Raw genomic sequence first — 14,745 nt, forward strand, 5'->3', positions numbered from 1 at the left:
TGGCATTGTACGGTGGTGAGGAGGGGCCACGTTTCATGTCACAACATTCCCTGCACCTCCCACCTGGGCCTTCGCTATCTCTCATGGTGGCCCGGGAAAAAAGTCAGCAAGTATGAATATATTTGTAGGGATAGGCATCCTTTTGCATATGCTGTTGCAGTAGGTTTCCCATGATGAACAGCAAGCATCATGGAGAGATTTAGTGCATGGAGGTTTAGGTTAATTGCAGCCGGAGCTCTGATGATGTCTATCCCTGTCATTCTACAGCTTGTCCCCTGTAGCCTAGAACATTGTGGGCTCTGTACTATGAGCACAGTTATGTACTGTATTTACTACAAAAATAACATTTGTGTTATTTGCTCCCTTTGTGTGTTACTTACATTGTGTATTTTCTCCTTGACTATGTAGTGTGTGTGTATATGTATGTGTATATATATATATATATATATATATATATATATATATATATATATATATATAGAAATAAAATAAATAAATAGGGATGTGCTGGTTCGGTTTTGCACGCCAGGTTCGGATTTTTTCCCTCCAAAAAAACGGGACTCAGAAAGAGGCAAAACGTCATCTTTCATGGACATACAAAAGCCTTTGTTGGTAATGATAGCTTCAAGACACCTCCTGTATGGAGAAACTAGCCGCATGCATTGCTCAGGTGTGATTTTAGCCCATTCTTCCACACAGTCTTCAAATCTTGAAGGTTCTGTGTGCCTCTTCTATGAACTCTGATCTTTAGTTCTTTCCATAGATTTTCAATTGGATTCAAGTCAGGTGATTGGCTGGGCCATTCTAGCAGCTTTATTTTCTTTCTCTGAAACCAATTGAGAGTGTCCTTGGCTGTGTGTTTGACATCATTGTCTTGCTGAAATGTCCACCTTCGTTTCATCTTCAGCATCCTGGTAGATGGCAGCAGATTTCTATCAAGAATGTCTTGGTATATTTCTCCTTCATCCACTAGGGGACACTGGAGTTCAAGACAGTGGGGTATAGACGGTGGTAGAGTAGAGCCTGGCACTTTAAATAATCTAGAAGTGTGACTGGCTCCTCCCCCTCTATGCCCCATCAGCCCCAGTTTTTAGAATGTGCCCGAGAGAGCCGGTCGCACATCAGGCTGTCTCCAGCCTTTCTCATATAATCATATTTTAAGCTTTTATACAAGCACTGAGGACAGGCAGGCTGCTTACTGTGGCAGTCTGCCTGCTACGTGGGAGCCGCCGGGAGGGCACCACACGGCTACTGCAGTCTGTGTCCGGTGACCCTGAGGGGGGACTTTAAACAGAGTCATCGGACTCCATGAGGACCCGCCACAACTGAAACCGGTTCGTGTCCGGGTTTCCTCATTTGGCCCCCAGCCCAGCAACCCGGCCGCAGCAGTCCGTAAGTATATCCCACTACTCCTGACTAGCTGGAGTGGTGGGCCAAAACGCTGGGCTCAGGGACAGCGCACACTGCATGGCTGTCACACACTGCTCCTTCCCCCTGCCAGTGAAAGTGGTAGTGTCGGAGCTGCTGACTGACTTATTCCTAGCCATCCCCCTCCTATTAACGAGGGGATGGAGTCGGGCTCGTGCTCTAAGCCCTCATCTGAGAGCAGCGCGGTCTGCCGGTCCGTTAGCGCTGCTGCGCTGACATACTCTGCATTAGTCCCCCCGGGAAGGGACCTCAGAGGTACCTGGGAGGGCATCCTGCCGCGTCTAGAGCGGGCAGCAGCAGCCCCCCCATTATTAAAATGGCGGCCGCACTCGGGGAAAAGCCACGCCCCCCTTCGCGGCCCTAATTGCGGGGCAGCCCAACCAGCGGGGCAGCCAGGTGTGAGTAAGACAGACGCCGCACCGCTGCTCACTAAATAGTGCAGCACAGGCGAGGTCCTGCCATCTGGTGTAATGGCCGGCTTCAGGAGGCCAGACGCGTCCCTCTACAGAGGCAGTTGCAGCGCTGACAAGCAGCGCGATCCTTGGTAAGGAGTACCCGCGTAAAGAGGCTTCCCTTATTGAGCGGCCCAGCCTTATAAATGTATCTGCTGGTCCCGCACCCCGTTCTGCAGGGCCGGGAGGAAGGTTGTGTTTCCTACATTACGCCCAGCCCACTCTTTCCTAGTAAGTGGGCAGAGGCGAGCATAACAGTGCACGCGCGCGCGCACACACTGATAGCCGGGATTTTAGGGAAGGGCGCGTCATGCATAATAGCCGCGCCATCTGTACCACTGCCTGCCGCTGGTTAAAGGTGCAGTGCAGACCAGCGCCTGAAGAGCGCGGCTGCCTCCTAACTCCTGCAACAGGGTTAATTAGCGTGGGTATCCTACGCGACTCCCTCCTTCTCCCACGCTGGGAGTGCTGCTAGCACAAAAGTAGAGATAGGAGTATAGGGCTGGCTACAAATAAGTATCAGCGCAGGGCTCGGATCTCTCCACGGCTCTTGCTGTGTGGAGTTTGTATGTTCTCCCGGTGCAGGCAGCACTGTCTTTGCTTAGGCTGGTTTTAAAAAATTAGCAACGCTCCTCATCTAGATCTCAGGAGGAGATGCCGCGTCCCGCAGCTCCTGGCTGGGCTGAGCAGGCTTCCCTGTTAGCTATAACATAGGGCTAATAGCCTTACGTTATACCAGCACAATGCGGCTCCCCGATGCAGTGCTGTATGACCTTCACACTCCTGTCACAGCAGGACAGCATCACCGCTTTATACTATTAAGGGGGCTAGCAGCGCTGTGCTAACTGGAGTGTAGCAGTTTGCACACGTACAGCGCGGTATTCATGTACAAACAGCGCCCCCTGTTTCCCTTTTAAGGACTGTAGTTACTACTGCACACAAGCATGATAGCTCAGTGCACTACCTGCAGCAGGGAGTGCTTTAGCGTGGGTCTCTTACGCCTTCCACACTGGGAGTGCTTCAGCGCAAAGGGTAGGGGAGGCCCTGTCCTTGTATGACAGGAGTTTAGTGCTAGCTACAGTGCATAGCTGGTTGCTAGCTGTATGGGAACTAGCCCAATTCCCTTTTGCACCATAACACCACGTTAGGCGGTTCTGAAAGAGGCCAGTTCAGTCGATGCATCACAGCTAGAAGCGAGGGATTGACGAGACAGTCCCGCCAATGCAGCGCCGCTTGGCAGGCTTCCCTTCGTTCTATAACAAAGGGCGCCTAGCTTAATCTAATGGCTTGGTATCTTAGCTTGTGAAGTATCATAGCCTCATGGTGTACTAGCTCTACTGTTCTGGTGCTGCTGCCAGAACTTATGGTTATAGCATACCCTTCACCCAGGGTTAGCACATTTTGGCGTCCCATCCCCAGGCTTATGCCTCACATGGGCTCGCCTTAAAGAGGGGCAGTATCTTCCCATGCATATATGTGGCAGCACATATACTACATTACTACATATACTACATTATAGGCTGGTCTTAAAACCTTTCACCAGTTTTCTGTGCTTACTTTAGAAGGTATGCATATGTGCATCTATTTATTTCTCATGTGTTCCCTTCGGCAGCACATACAGGAAGAGGTTAGTAACGTGGCATTGCTGCCTCACAGCACTGAGGTGGTCTTTTTGATTCCCACTTCGAAAAATGGGTTAATCTGGCGCTAAAATGGCTCACCTGCTAAGGCGAGTACACCTGTAACAGAAGGGTCCCAGGATTGAAACCAGTCTGGGACAGCACGCAGCTAACATACCCTGCCCCTGCGCAGTAGCAGAGTGACGGCCACACGCGGTACATGAGCAGTTCCCCTGCGTGGGGGTAAGCCACGTGTATGGTATGTATATGTGTGTGTGTATATATATATATATATGTAATATGTATATTGTATTTTATACTAGCCCTGCAGTAGAACATATACATGCTGGAGTGAATTTTGTCCTTGGGCTCAGTTCCTTCCATGGCTTTAATTTTTGCTCATGTTCTAATTTTACAATATTATTGTCACCTACTAAATTTGTATGTAGGTATGCATATGCATATGTGGATATCGCTTCTTATCCTTACCATAAGAGCAGGGGTAGGATCTGTTGTTATCAGTTTTATGTCTGATACCTTGCATATTGATAGAAGGCTGCGATTGGAGGCTGGACTCCTGATGCGGTAGATGGTACAATAACTCCGCTTAACACGATCTCTCCCGGGGGATTGGGTTGTGTGTATATACATGTATATGTGTAGGAGGCCTATACTTCTACAAGCATTAGGTTACCTATAATACCACGCATGGGAAGCCGCCAGGGATTACCAGAAGCTGTAGGCTATATCCATACATATTATATGGTGGCTCTATAATCTAAAGTCATGTGCTGCAGCTTACATAGTGATAGTCACAATTCCCTAAGGCATTGCTTCTAGTATGGACCCTAGCCATGTCACATGTATATAAGGATATATACTTATATAGCTCGGTTCATGTTAGTCTATATCTATGGCGCCCCGTTTCGGGGGACCTATTATCATTACAGTGATGCACTTGGTAGCAAACTGGTAAGACGCCCATTCCTTGTATGTATATTTCCTAATAATTGGGAAACAAAAACCTGTTTTCTGTTTAACCCTACTGGGGTTATCACTACTGCTATCTCCCTTCTTTGCTTGGGATAACTAACGAGTTCTATGTCTAAGTACAGGTACCCTTCTCAGTATCGATTCCGATACTCCATATTATTGTCGTATATCTCAATAGAATGAGTCTAAAGGGCCCTTAGGTACAATTCATATCTTGAAGGCCTAGGGCCACCTACCGATTTAGGCAGGGACAGACCTGGGTTATATTAGATTGGTGGGCATAATACACATTGTAAATATTTATGTAAGGATACTTAAACTAGCAGACCGTTTTTGGGGTATAAGTATAATCTTCAGATACACGTCTCTAATGGAACAGGCTCAGGTATAGAGTCCTGTTTTACGACCTTCTTGTCTCCACTAACATTCTGCTAGTTTCCACAGTATTTTCTACTGCACATCTCCAGACTGAAGTACGTGCTGTAGGGCATTGGTGTTAGCCCACTGAAGCTACTCTCTATTCCTAATGTGGCGGGTTGCTTTGCGATACAACAGGTCAGTGACATTCTACATTTCGGGCCAGAGGGCTTCTGGTCGCTCACAGGTGAGAGCTTACCCACTAATGCCTCGGTAGAGGCTCCTATTTCATGTAAACTGACATACATAGAGTTCTTCTCCCTTACTGCCTCCTAGCAGCCATCCGCTCTTTTAATCAGTTGGCTCTACACTTTAGAATTTTCCTGGAGTGTGGGTGCATAGTTACAACATTGAGAACCAATTCTACTAGAATCTGTTGGCGTTATGGACCAAAGCACATCTCTGGGCTACTGCACATCTTTACATAGAAGTGTGACAGTCACTATGTTCCACTCAGGGGGCCTGGTGGGTTTCCTGTTCAGTAGCTGTTGATATTTCTATCATACTGACAGGTACCTGACTGGTATCTTCCTGGTTGTTTTCATGCTATGTTCAGGCCAGCAGTTACTACTACCTATGCACTTCCATCATGTTGGAAGTTGTCCGTTGTTTTCTCTTTAGCGTCAGGGTTTCAGTTGCTGGTTTATTCCTGTTCTCAGAAGGGGTTGTACTGCGGTCTGACCCTCTGGAAGGTATTGTAATCTCAATCTTCTCGAAGCCGCCTCGGCCTCATGCCCAGGGTGATCTCCACTCGTTGGAGATTTCTATGGTCTCATCCTTCCGCTGGTTCACAACTTTGTAGTAGTTGGACTTTCGGAAGGGTTCAGGGCGACTGTGCGGCCTTGACTTTTACCTTATACTTTTTGTGAGGAGTCTGTGGACTCTCTGTTTTTGTAGATTGGTATCGTTATACTTCTATCTATATGAGTTATGTCCAGCAGTGCTGGTATTCTGCTATCTGCAAAATGTGGCAGCTTCCTGTTTCCGAATCTGGTACGGTTTCCTCGAGGTTTCTTCTCGGGTTACTGCCCTTCTCCTATGGATTCGGGTAGGAGTTCTCTGCTCCCAACAGTCTGGCTTGGTCTGTTTTCAGCTGAGTTTACAGTGTTCTGATGCTTCTCATCTGAGGGTGTTTTCTCGCTAGCCGCTTATTCCATTCGATTACTGTACGTTGTGGTATTCTGTGTCTGTTCCGCACGGAGTTCTGGTTGTCTCCTGGCTCACGACACTTGATTCTCAGCTCTTGCCTTCCGTTGAACCTCCGGTTCTATGCGGTCCCTGTTCGGTTGCCTGAAGGGTCGGCATGTTCTCCGCGCTTCCCACCCGGGAGGTTGGCTTTGGGACGTCCCCACTGTCTTGAACTCCAGTGTCCCCTAGTGGATGAAGGAGAAAACAGGATTTTGGTACTTACCGATAAATCCCTTTCTCCGATTCCACAGGGGACACTGGACGCCCGCCCGGCGCGGCGTACCTGCCTGTTGTGGGTCTTTATATAGTTGTGTGGCTGCATGTGTTCCCTGCAGTGGTTTCCTCTGTTCTCCTTCAGTCGGTATTGTTCCGTTCTGTGGTCTTCTCCTTCTCCTCGTTTTCCTGTTGTCCTCCGTCTCCTCTCGGGCTCAGTTCTTAAACTGGGGCTGATGGGGCATAGAGGGGGAGGAGCCAGTCACACTTCTAGATTATTTAAAGTGCCAGGCTCTACTCTACCACCGTCTATACCCCACTGTCTTGAACTCCAGTGTCCCCTGTGGAATCGGAGAAAGGGATTTATCGGTAAGTACCAAAATCCTGTTTTTTCCATTCATCCTTCCTTCAATCATATGAAGTATGCGAGTACCATATGCTGAAAAACAGCCTCACACCGTGATTTTCCTAATTCCAAATTTCACTGTTGGCATAGTGTTTTTTTGGCTAATGTGCAGTGCTATTTCTCCTACAAACATGGTGTGTATTACAGCATTCAAAGAGTTACATTTTGGTCTCATCTGACCAGACTATATTCTCCCAGTATTTCACAGGCTTGTACAAATGTTGTGTAGCAAACTTTAAATGAGCTTCAACATGCTTTTTCTTCAGCGATGAAGTCTTACGTGGTGAGCGGGAATACAGGCCATGGCGGTTGAGTGCATTACTTATGGTTTTCTTTCAAACAATTGTACCTGCTAATTCCAGGTCTTTCTGAAGCTCTCCACAAGTGTTCCTTGGACAACTCTTATGATAATTCTTTTCACTCCTCTATCAGAAATCTTGCGAGGAGCACCTGGTCGTGGCTGGTTCATAGTGAAATGATGTTCTTTCCGCTTCCAGATTATGGCCCCAACAGTGCTCACTGGAAGATTCAGAAGTTTAGAAATCCTTCTGTAACAAATACCATCAGTATGTTTTGCAACAATAAGGTTGCGAAGGTCTTGAGAGAGCTCTTTGCTTTTACCCATAATGAGATGTTTCTTGTGTGACACCTTGGTAATGAGCTCCTTTTTTATAGGCCATCAGTTGGGACTGAACCAGCTTATATTAAGGAGCAGGATTGCTTTCTAATTACTGATAGATTTCAGCTGGTCTTGGCTTTCCATGCCTTTTTGCACCTACCTTTCTTCATGCGTTCAATACTTTTTCCCTGTGTCATTTCACATTATTACACATAACTTATTTTATGGACAGCTATGGTTTGAATTTTTTGCATGTGCGGATTACATGGGTTATTGCTGACATTTGGTCAAAATGTAATTACAATAGCCCCATTACAAATATATTTACAATAGCCCCCATTTACAAATATATTAAAAATGTTGATGTGTTCAATACTTATTTTACCTGCTGTGTGTGTGTGTGTGTGTGTGTGTGTGTATGTATGTGTGTGTGTGTATATATATATATATATATATATATATATATATATATATATATACACTATAATCAGCAGTATATATCAAGTACATTTACTAATGCATTTTTATATTTACATATTGAATACACAGGAACTGCAACTCGCAGCCTCAAAATTTGGAGAACGGTTCCCGCCAGCCACAAAAGAGCCAAAATGAGACCAATGACATCACTGTGTTAGGTAAGTGGTATTCACAAAAACAGGCTTAAGAGAAAAATAGGAAAAGAATGTTTCTGCAGATTAAACCATGAACAAGCAGAGAAAAATAAACTGCTTATGTTTGCAGCCAGGCTAGACATTCTCTTGACCGAGATGGAAATCAGAATTGTGTTCTCTTCAAGTCCTACTTATATTGACATAAATATTTGTGCTTCAGTAGTGTGTACACTGAAATACTTATCAGGGCTTATGTAATAGCCTGCGAGATGTTGACACAGGCACCATTCTGAAGCGTGTCCGTATTTTTAAAGTGCCAATCATTTAAAAAGCAAAACCAGGTTAGTTTTGCCTTTTAAATGATTGCCGCTTTAAAAATACAGGCAGACGCTCTGGAATCGCACCTGTGCCAACATCTCGCAGCTTGTTACATAAGCTCCATTGTTTTACTTTAAACGAGTAGGACAGTTAGCAGGTTTTTAAGTTTCCAACATAAAGCCACCTGCTTTAATAGTTTCTCAGTTCATGGCACCCTTATTGTCTCAGTAATTATTCTGTGGCCTAAAGATACGCCTATAAATTCTGCTTATCAAGTAGATAGGACATAAAATGTTAGGTCCAAACAACCTAAAGGGGGGTATCCCCTTAGTGATTTATCCAAGTGATTGCACGATAACGACGTCGTTATCGTGCAATCGCTTGCAAATCGCGCATGCATAGGGCATGTTTCAGTCCGACATCGCTCGTACTTGCTGGTCAACCTGACGATCTCATCAGGTTCAGCATGTGCGGGGATGAGGGATGTGCCTGGACTGAACGAGTGAACGTTCAGTCTAGGCACATCACTAGATAAACAAACGAGAGCACGACAGCAATGTCGTAATCGTGCTCTCGTTTGTATATCTATAAGTGGATACCCGCCTTAATACTTCCTAACAACTTAGTAGCCGACTGAATGCAAAGCATAGAGTATCCGCATGCGCTTTTCCATTATCCCAGCTGCCAATCACAGCAAATTATTAGCTAATACAGGGCGAGATGTATGAAGGGTCGTTATGGGGTTTAGTGGTATCGGCTCTTGTTATATGTGCTGATACTGCTACTCCCACATGTTTTAATGTGGAGATGTGTTCGAAATGACCGGGGCGCTGTGCACTAACCATTCCGACAGCTGCAGCTGTCGTTGCTGCTTGCACGACAGTGTCAGCATTGTCCCTGGCTGCGGTGGCTACCGGGCTCTGGGCTGTGCACAGAAGACCTCATGATGCGTGCAAGATCCCCACTGGATCCGGCCGGGAGGTGAGACATAGCGCATCAGCACTAGGCTGATGCGCTGTGTGCTCAAGCAGGCTTCCAGGCGAAGCAGGAAGAGCTATAGCGGAACGATCTGTGCCACTGTGCTACATCTACACCATTGTGCCTGATGCAGAGGTGTACTGTAATGCCATTGCACCTGCCATCCCATATGCAGCTGCTGTACGCAAATGAGCAAACGGCGCAGATGCTGAGGAATGTATTGAGACACCCACCTGCGTACATAGAGGCCGCATCAGTTATTAGATTATTGGAGATATGAGTAGCCCTATGGTCGCATCGAATAGCCGCGTGTACTGATAGGCCGGAGGCACTTTTACTGCATACAGGATCGCAGACACAGGCTGTTAAATGCCCTGAAAACAGTCGTGACACGTCTGCCCTCTTTGCCGTCACTCCCACAAACACTCTCTGTCAATCACGCTGCGAGTAAAACGTTGCGCGCGACTACTGTAATGTACCTTGACGCATTGGGTACAACTCTGAATCAGGCCCATGATGGCCAGAGTTCAGTTCATGCAGAACACAACAGCGTAAGCGCTGAAGGAGATTTATTAAACCTTCTAAAGAGGACAAGTGGAAGTGTTGCCCAACCAATCAGATTCTAGCTATCATCTATCTAGTACATTCTATAAAATGATAGCTAGCATCTGGTTGCTATGGGCAATACTTCCATTTGTCCTCTTTAGCTAAAACTCTCCCTAACAAGCCTTTTATAGCAAAGTCCCGGGATTTGGACCACGTTTGAAACCCGGATCAGACCCAGGACAGACCTCTTTTACACCGCGGTGCCAACCCGGGCTCTTTCGGCGCAGGTGAGCAGCGCTTCTTCCCTTCCCTCCCCCTACCCAACCCTATTACTGCACTCCGCGACGATCCAGAGGCACCGTGGGTGGGGTGCGCTGCACCATCCTGCACGGGCCGGCGCTGGTTGCAGTGGACATTTGGAGATGATGTAATCTCCAAGCGCCACTGAAGCTGGCCAATCAGACGGCATGCGGCACGACCCGGGTCATCGTGACCCGGATTGCGCCATTTACACTGCAGGGTGACACGGGAACGACCCATGGTCAACCCTGCAAACCACCTGAGTTGGATCCCCGGGTCTCTGGATCCGGGTGAACCATTTACACCGGCAAAAAACCCGGGTTGATGTGCGTTCACGTGCAGGTCAGTATAAAAGGGGTATTAGTTACATGATTAGCTGCAGAGGTCAGGGCTGTCCACCAACCCATTGAATTTTGATAGACCTATTCCCTGTGAGTTCGCTTCTGCTCCCCAGTGTTTGTGAACATCTGTCATAGCACATTATAGCAAAACCAAACAATACTGGTGGCAGGCAGCATCTATACACAGTATGATCCCAGCCGGATCACCATGTAGTTGTAAATAAAATACAAATGACCATTATGGGGCCATACAGTGGTATAGAGGGAAACACTGTAATTAATGTAGTTTGCATTCCTAGAATTCAGGCTTCCTGAGATTAGTGAATTGTCTGCACAAATCCTGACCCGAGCTGTTCTTTCCTTCATTTACAGTGAATGGAGACTGTGCCCACACACCCGGTGCAAATGATATGACCACTACAGGAGCCACTTTATCCAGCAGCGTCACTGGTTCTACTCCCTCTCCTGGCTCAGGCTTGCCTCCCGAGATAAATGGGGAGTCCTCTGAGACCCACTCTTTGACATCTACTGCCGCCACCCCAGCTTTAGACAGCTTGCCATCTGGGTAAGAGTAAATGGGATGAGATATAAGAGGCTGTGCTTTTACCAGCCTGGTGTGTATAGGAGACTGTGATACAGAGAGGTTTGGTGGAGTCTGTAGAGCCATGAATGCACCATTATGTATTTGCTTGAAAGCCGTCTTTCTCCTGACACAGAGCTGGGCTGTTTGTGTACATAGGACAATCCTGTCCAGTCACACACACCTCATGGGAGCTTTGTCTGACCTCAGCCTGCATGTATCTCTACCCTCCTGCTGCCAGTGTCCACATTACATTAATGTCCACATAAGTCTGATAGCACCAATATTTACTGTTGTTACAAAGCATGGAACATTTTATTTACATACAGTGTCCACCGTTCTCTCCAGAAACACTGGTCCTTCTCTTGGAATGAGGAAGGGTTTAAAATCAAACTTTTCTGGAATCGTATACTTAGGCACAGAACAGTAATAGTACATAGTGTAGCAATGCATTGCAACCAATCATCAGTATGCTTTCATCTGTCTAGGGCAGGCCTAGTCAACCTGTCAACCAGCTGATCGATGAGAGGGTATGCTGGGACTTGTAGTTTCACAACAGCTGGAGAGCTACAGGTTGGCCAGACCTGGTCTAGGTCAAGTTAGCTAAATGAAACAAAGTGTCTGATTGGTCGCTTGGGCTCACTGCACTGAGCAAATGATTGTCAGCTCTCTGGATCGAGGTCCTTTCTATCCTTTGTTCTTGTGTCCGCCGTCTTTCATCAATCTTATATGTATACTTTGCGTATCTAGCTGCCTGGAAGTAGAGAGTGTTGTGATGTCCTACAAAGAAATGACATTGTGCCTATGATATTATCTCTGACTGCAAGTCCCAGCATATTGTTAGTGTCACCTGTCACTTGTAGTTCCACAGCAGCTGTACTTGCACACGTTGCCTAAGCCTGCTACCTCTTTTCTCCTGACCCGTTCCCTTCGGAGATGAATGAGCAGTATTGGCATTACGGTGGGATGGAGCTTGGCAGCCTTGGTCCTGCTGTGGGTCTCTCTGTTCAGTTGGTGTTTGTTTGTGTATCAAGGGCGTCAACCTGCAGCGCTGCCTGTTGTAGAAAGAAGGGTTAACGAGCGTTTGTTTGTTTGGTCGGTGAGGTCAGAGGCTGGGAGCAGTGTCAGTCACAGGTAATTAGGGTTGGGCTCCCTCACTGGCTCTTTATGTGTTCTGTGTGAGGGGCTCTGTTCTCTACACTCAATGCTTCCTGCTCAGGACTCCTGGAAAACTTCTGCATCAACTGTGAAAACCCCCTTTATGTGAGAGGGGCTGAGGGTCCGCTCCTGTTGGCAGAACATGAGATGGGAGCACGGCTAATTCAAGTCATGCTTGTCTGCAAAACAACAAATGATCCGCTCCCAGTTTGTATCTAGAAAGAAACACTTCTTTTTTTTTTTTATGTGCAGTTTTTACAATATTGGGGAGTCATGTTAGGACTTCATTAGCCTGGGGATCGGTAGTGACGTGACAAATATAACACTAGGGTGTTAAAGGGATTTTTTTTTGCCTTCATATGTCTTCCGAATGTATATAGTACATGCCTATAGATTTGATTAGACTCATTGCTTGCTCTTGCTAGCGTCTTTCTGTGCTCCTGCATCATATATTTATATCATCGGGCAAAGTTGTTTTATTGCCATGGGATAAAACGTTATACTGGGGTCCAGGCACAGTTGTGTCCAGTTCAGAGACCCAAGCAGATCAGTAATAAATCCCAGTGCTACAAAAATAACGCTGCCTGATGATATAAATATATGACTATAAAGCACAGAAAAGAAAAGCATTGCGTTTAGTCATTGCAGAAGAGATAGTAGAAGTGAGTACATTGAAGTTGACTGAAGGCACAAAACACCTTAAATGATACACAGTAAGAAGTAGTAACGTCTGGACAGAACCGTATGAAGCATTGGTAAAAAATATTGTGTCAGTCACATGAATGTTCTTGGCCATAAGTCCTAGGACACAGACGTGAGAGATGGGCCAGGCAGAAGGTAGACAGATAATGTCTAACACACAGACGGAAAGACTAGGTGGAATGGAAATGCAAACATTGGCTCTTCAGCAGCCATTTTTTATTGCCTTTTTCCATTGTAGAGGAAGCGTGTTGTTTATATGTATGCACCATGTTGGACGTCACTGCCCCTGTTGCCTATGCTGCAGATTATAGGTGCAATGTGCAGAGTATCAGCACCTATTAACTCCTCAGTTTAGCACAAAGACACCTTGTCTGGTTCTGAAGCAGCAACTTCCTCCTGCAGTCAGGAGAGGCTTCTTGGCAAGTAAATCAAGCTCTGTGCCCTGGCTTTACAGGAAACTGGGCAGAGTAGCCGTGCCCACAAAGCAGCAGGTTCTTTGCAGATCTTCTGTAAACGTTCCTGTGGGTAAGAACCCAGCCTGTAACCCACTGTGTGTATACTATGGGTGTTTGTCTGCACACTTTCAGCTGTTTGTTTTGTTCATCACACAGTAAGGCATTAAAGCACATACCTTCCAATGTTGCCTTATGTACAGCGACATGCATTCATCTGGCTTGGGAGCTATTGCCCTGTAGACAAAAACCTTGCAGCCTGCCTGGTTGGGGCATGGCGTAGCTCAGATGTCAGTGCCAGTATTGCTGGATATGACACAGGGACAGGTATGACGCCATCTCCAGGCATAGCCGCAGTCCCTCTCTGGGTTGCACACACTTTTGGCAGCTTTCCTGGTATCTGTTTGTATGAAGCTGTTTTATTTTGCCAGTGAGCCTAACTGGTAGAACAAATATGAGAATGTATGCCATTTTTCCATTTTAATGATTTATTTTCCTGATTGGAGAGGAAACCTGCCCAGCGTATATTTATATACAGATGTGTCCACATACATCTTTCTTCCTTGCACATTCAACAGCCCTTCTAGTCGTGCCATGGCATGACTTGATTGCGCCAAGCGCCTTTTCGTATAACATTTTACATTCAAATGCGTTGTATTCGCAAAGTGATGTTGAGAGGACGCACGACCAGCTTCTGCTGATTAAAATGATATGCGACTTACCTATATTCTGTGCACCATTGTGGTTTTAACTGAATGTGAAATGCTACGTTACAGTGTCAGCGGCTGCAGCTGTATCTGCATGCAAATGCTACGTTATAGTGTCTGCGGCCGTGACACTGTAACATAGCATTTCGCATGCAGTTATAACCGCAATTGCACACAGAATGTAGGCATGTCATTTTAATCAGCAGAAGCTTCTTATGCGACCTTCTCATATCACTTTGTGAATAAGACGCAATTGAAGGTAAAAAGTTGCACAAAATATTCTCTGCGCTGCCGAGTCGACCGGTTCTCACGCGTTTTGTTTATTGCGACTTGTAGGTAACATGTATTTGGACACACCTGTATATCATGAGAATCTACATGTTTCTCTGGAGTACACATAGCAGGCCAAAATAATGTCTGCTCCGCTTTATGTGGATTGTGCAGTGGGCTTGATGTACTGCTCTGTGCATGTGTGCTAGACAGTTTTATTTTCATGTAAATGCAGCTTATAAATTGAGTTGGGATGTTGACATTTTCCATGGACAAAGGTGCTGTTTGTAAATGTACAGTTTATCAAATCGCTGAGAACTAGACCCTAAAGCAGGGGTAGGCAACACGTGACATACCAGTTGTTGTGGAACTACATATCCCAGAATGCTGTAAGAGCATGCTAATATTGTGGCGAATGCTGGGCTGTGTAGTTCCACAGCAGCT

At 46.2% G+C, this 14,745-nt stretch overlaps 1 protein-coding gene across 1 annotated transcript in view; it reads left to right on the forward strand.

Moving 5' to 3' along the window:
• WWP2 (WW domain containing E3 ubiquitin protein ligase 2) overlaps positions 1-14,745 on the forward strand; it is an 86,200-nt gene that overhangs the window by 42,381 nt on the left and 29,074 nt on the right. The window contains exons 5-6 of the mRNA XM_088457018.1: positions 7,885-7,973; positions 10,805-10,997. Coding sequence (XP_088313144.1) covers positions 7,885-7,973; positions 10,805-10,997 — 282 coding nt within the window. The remainder of the gene's footprint in view (positions 1-7,884; positions 7,974-10,804; positions 10,998-14,745) is intronic.

Source organism: Taudactylus pleione, unplaced genomic scaffold, assembly GCF_031769625.1.
Source record: "Taudactylus pleione unplaced genomic scaffold, aTauple2 ptg000731l, whole genome shotgun sequence".
In the NCBI taxonomy this organism is placed as follows: domain Eukaryota; kingdom Metazoa; phylum Chordata; class Amphibia; order Anura; family Myobatrachidae; genus Taudactylus; species Taudactylus pleione.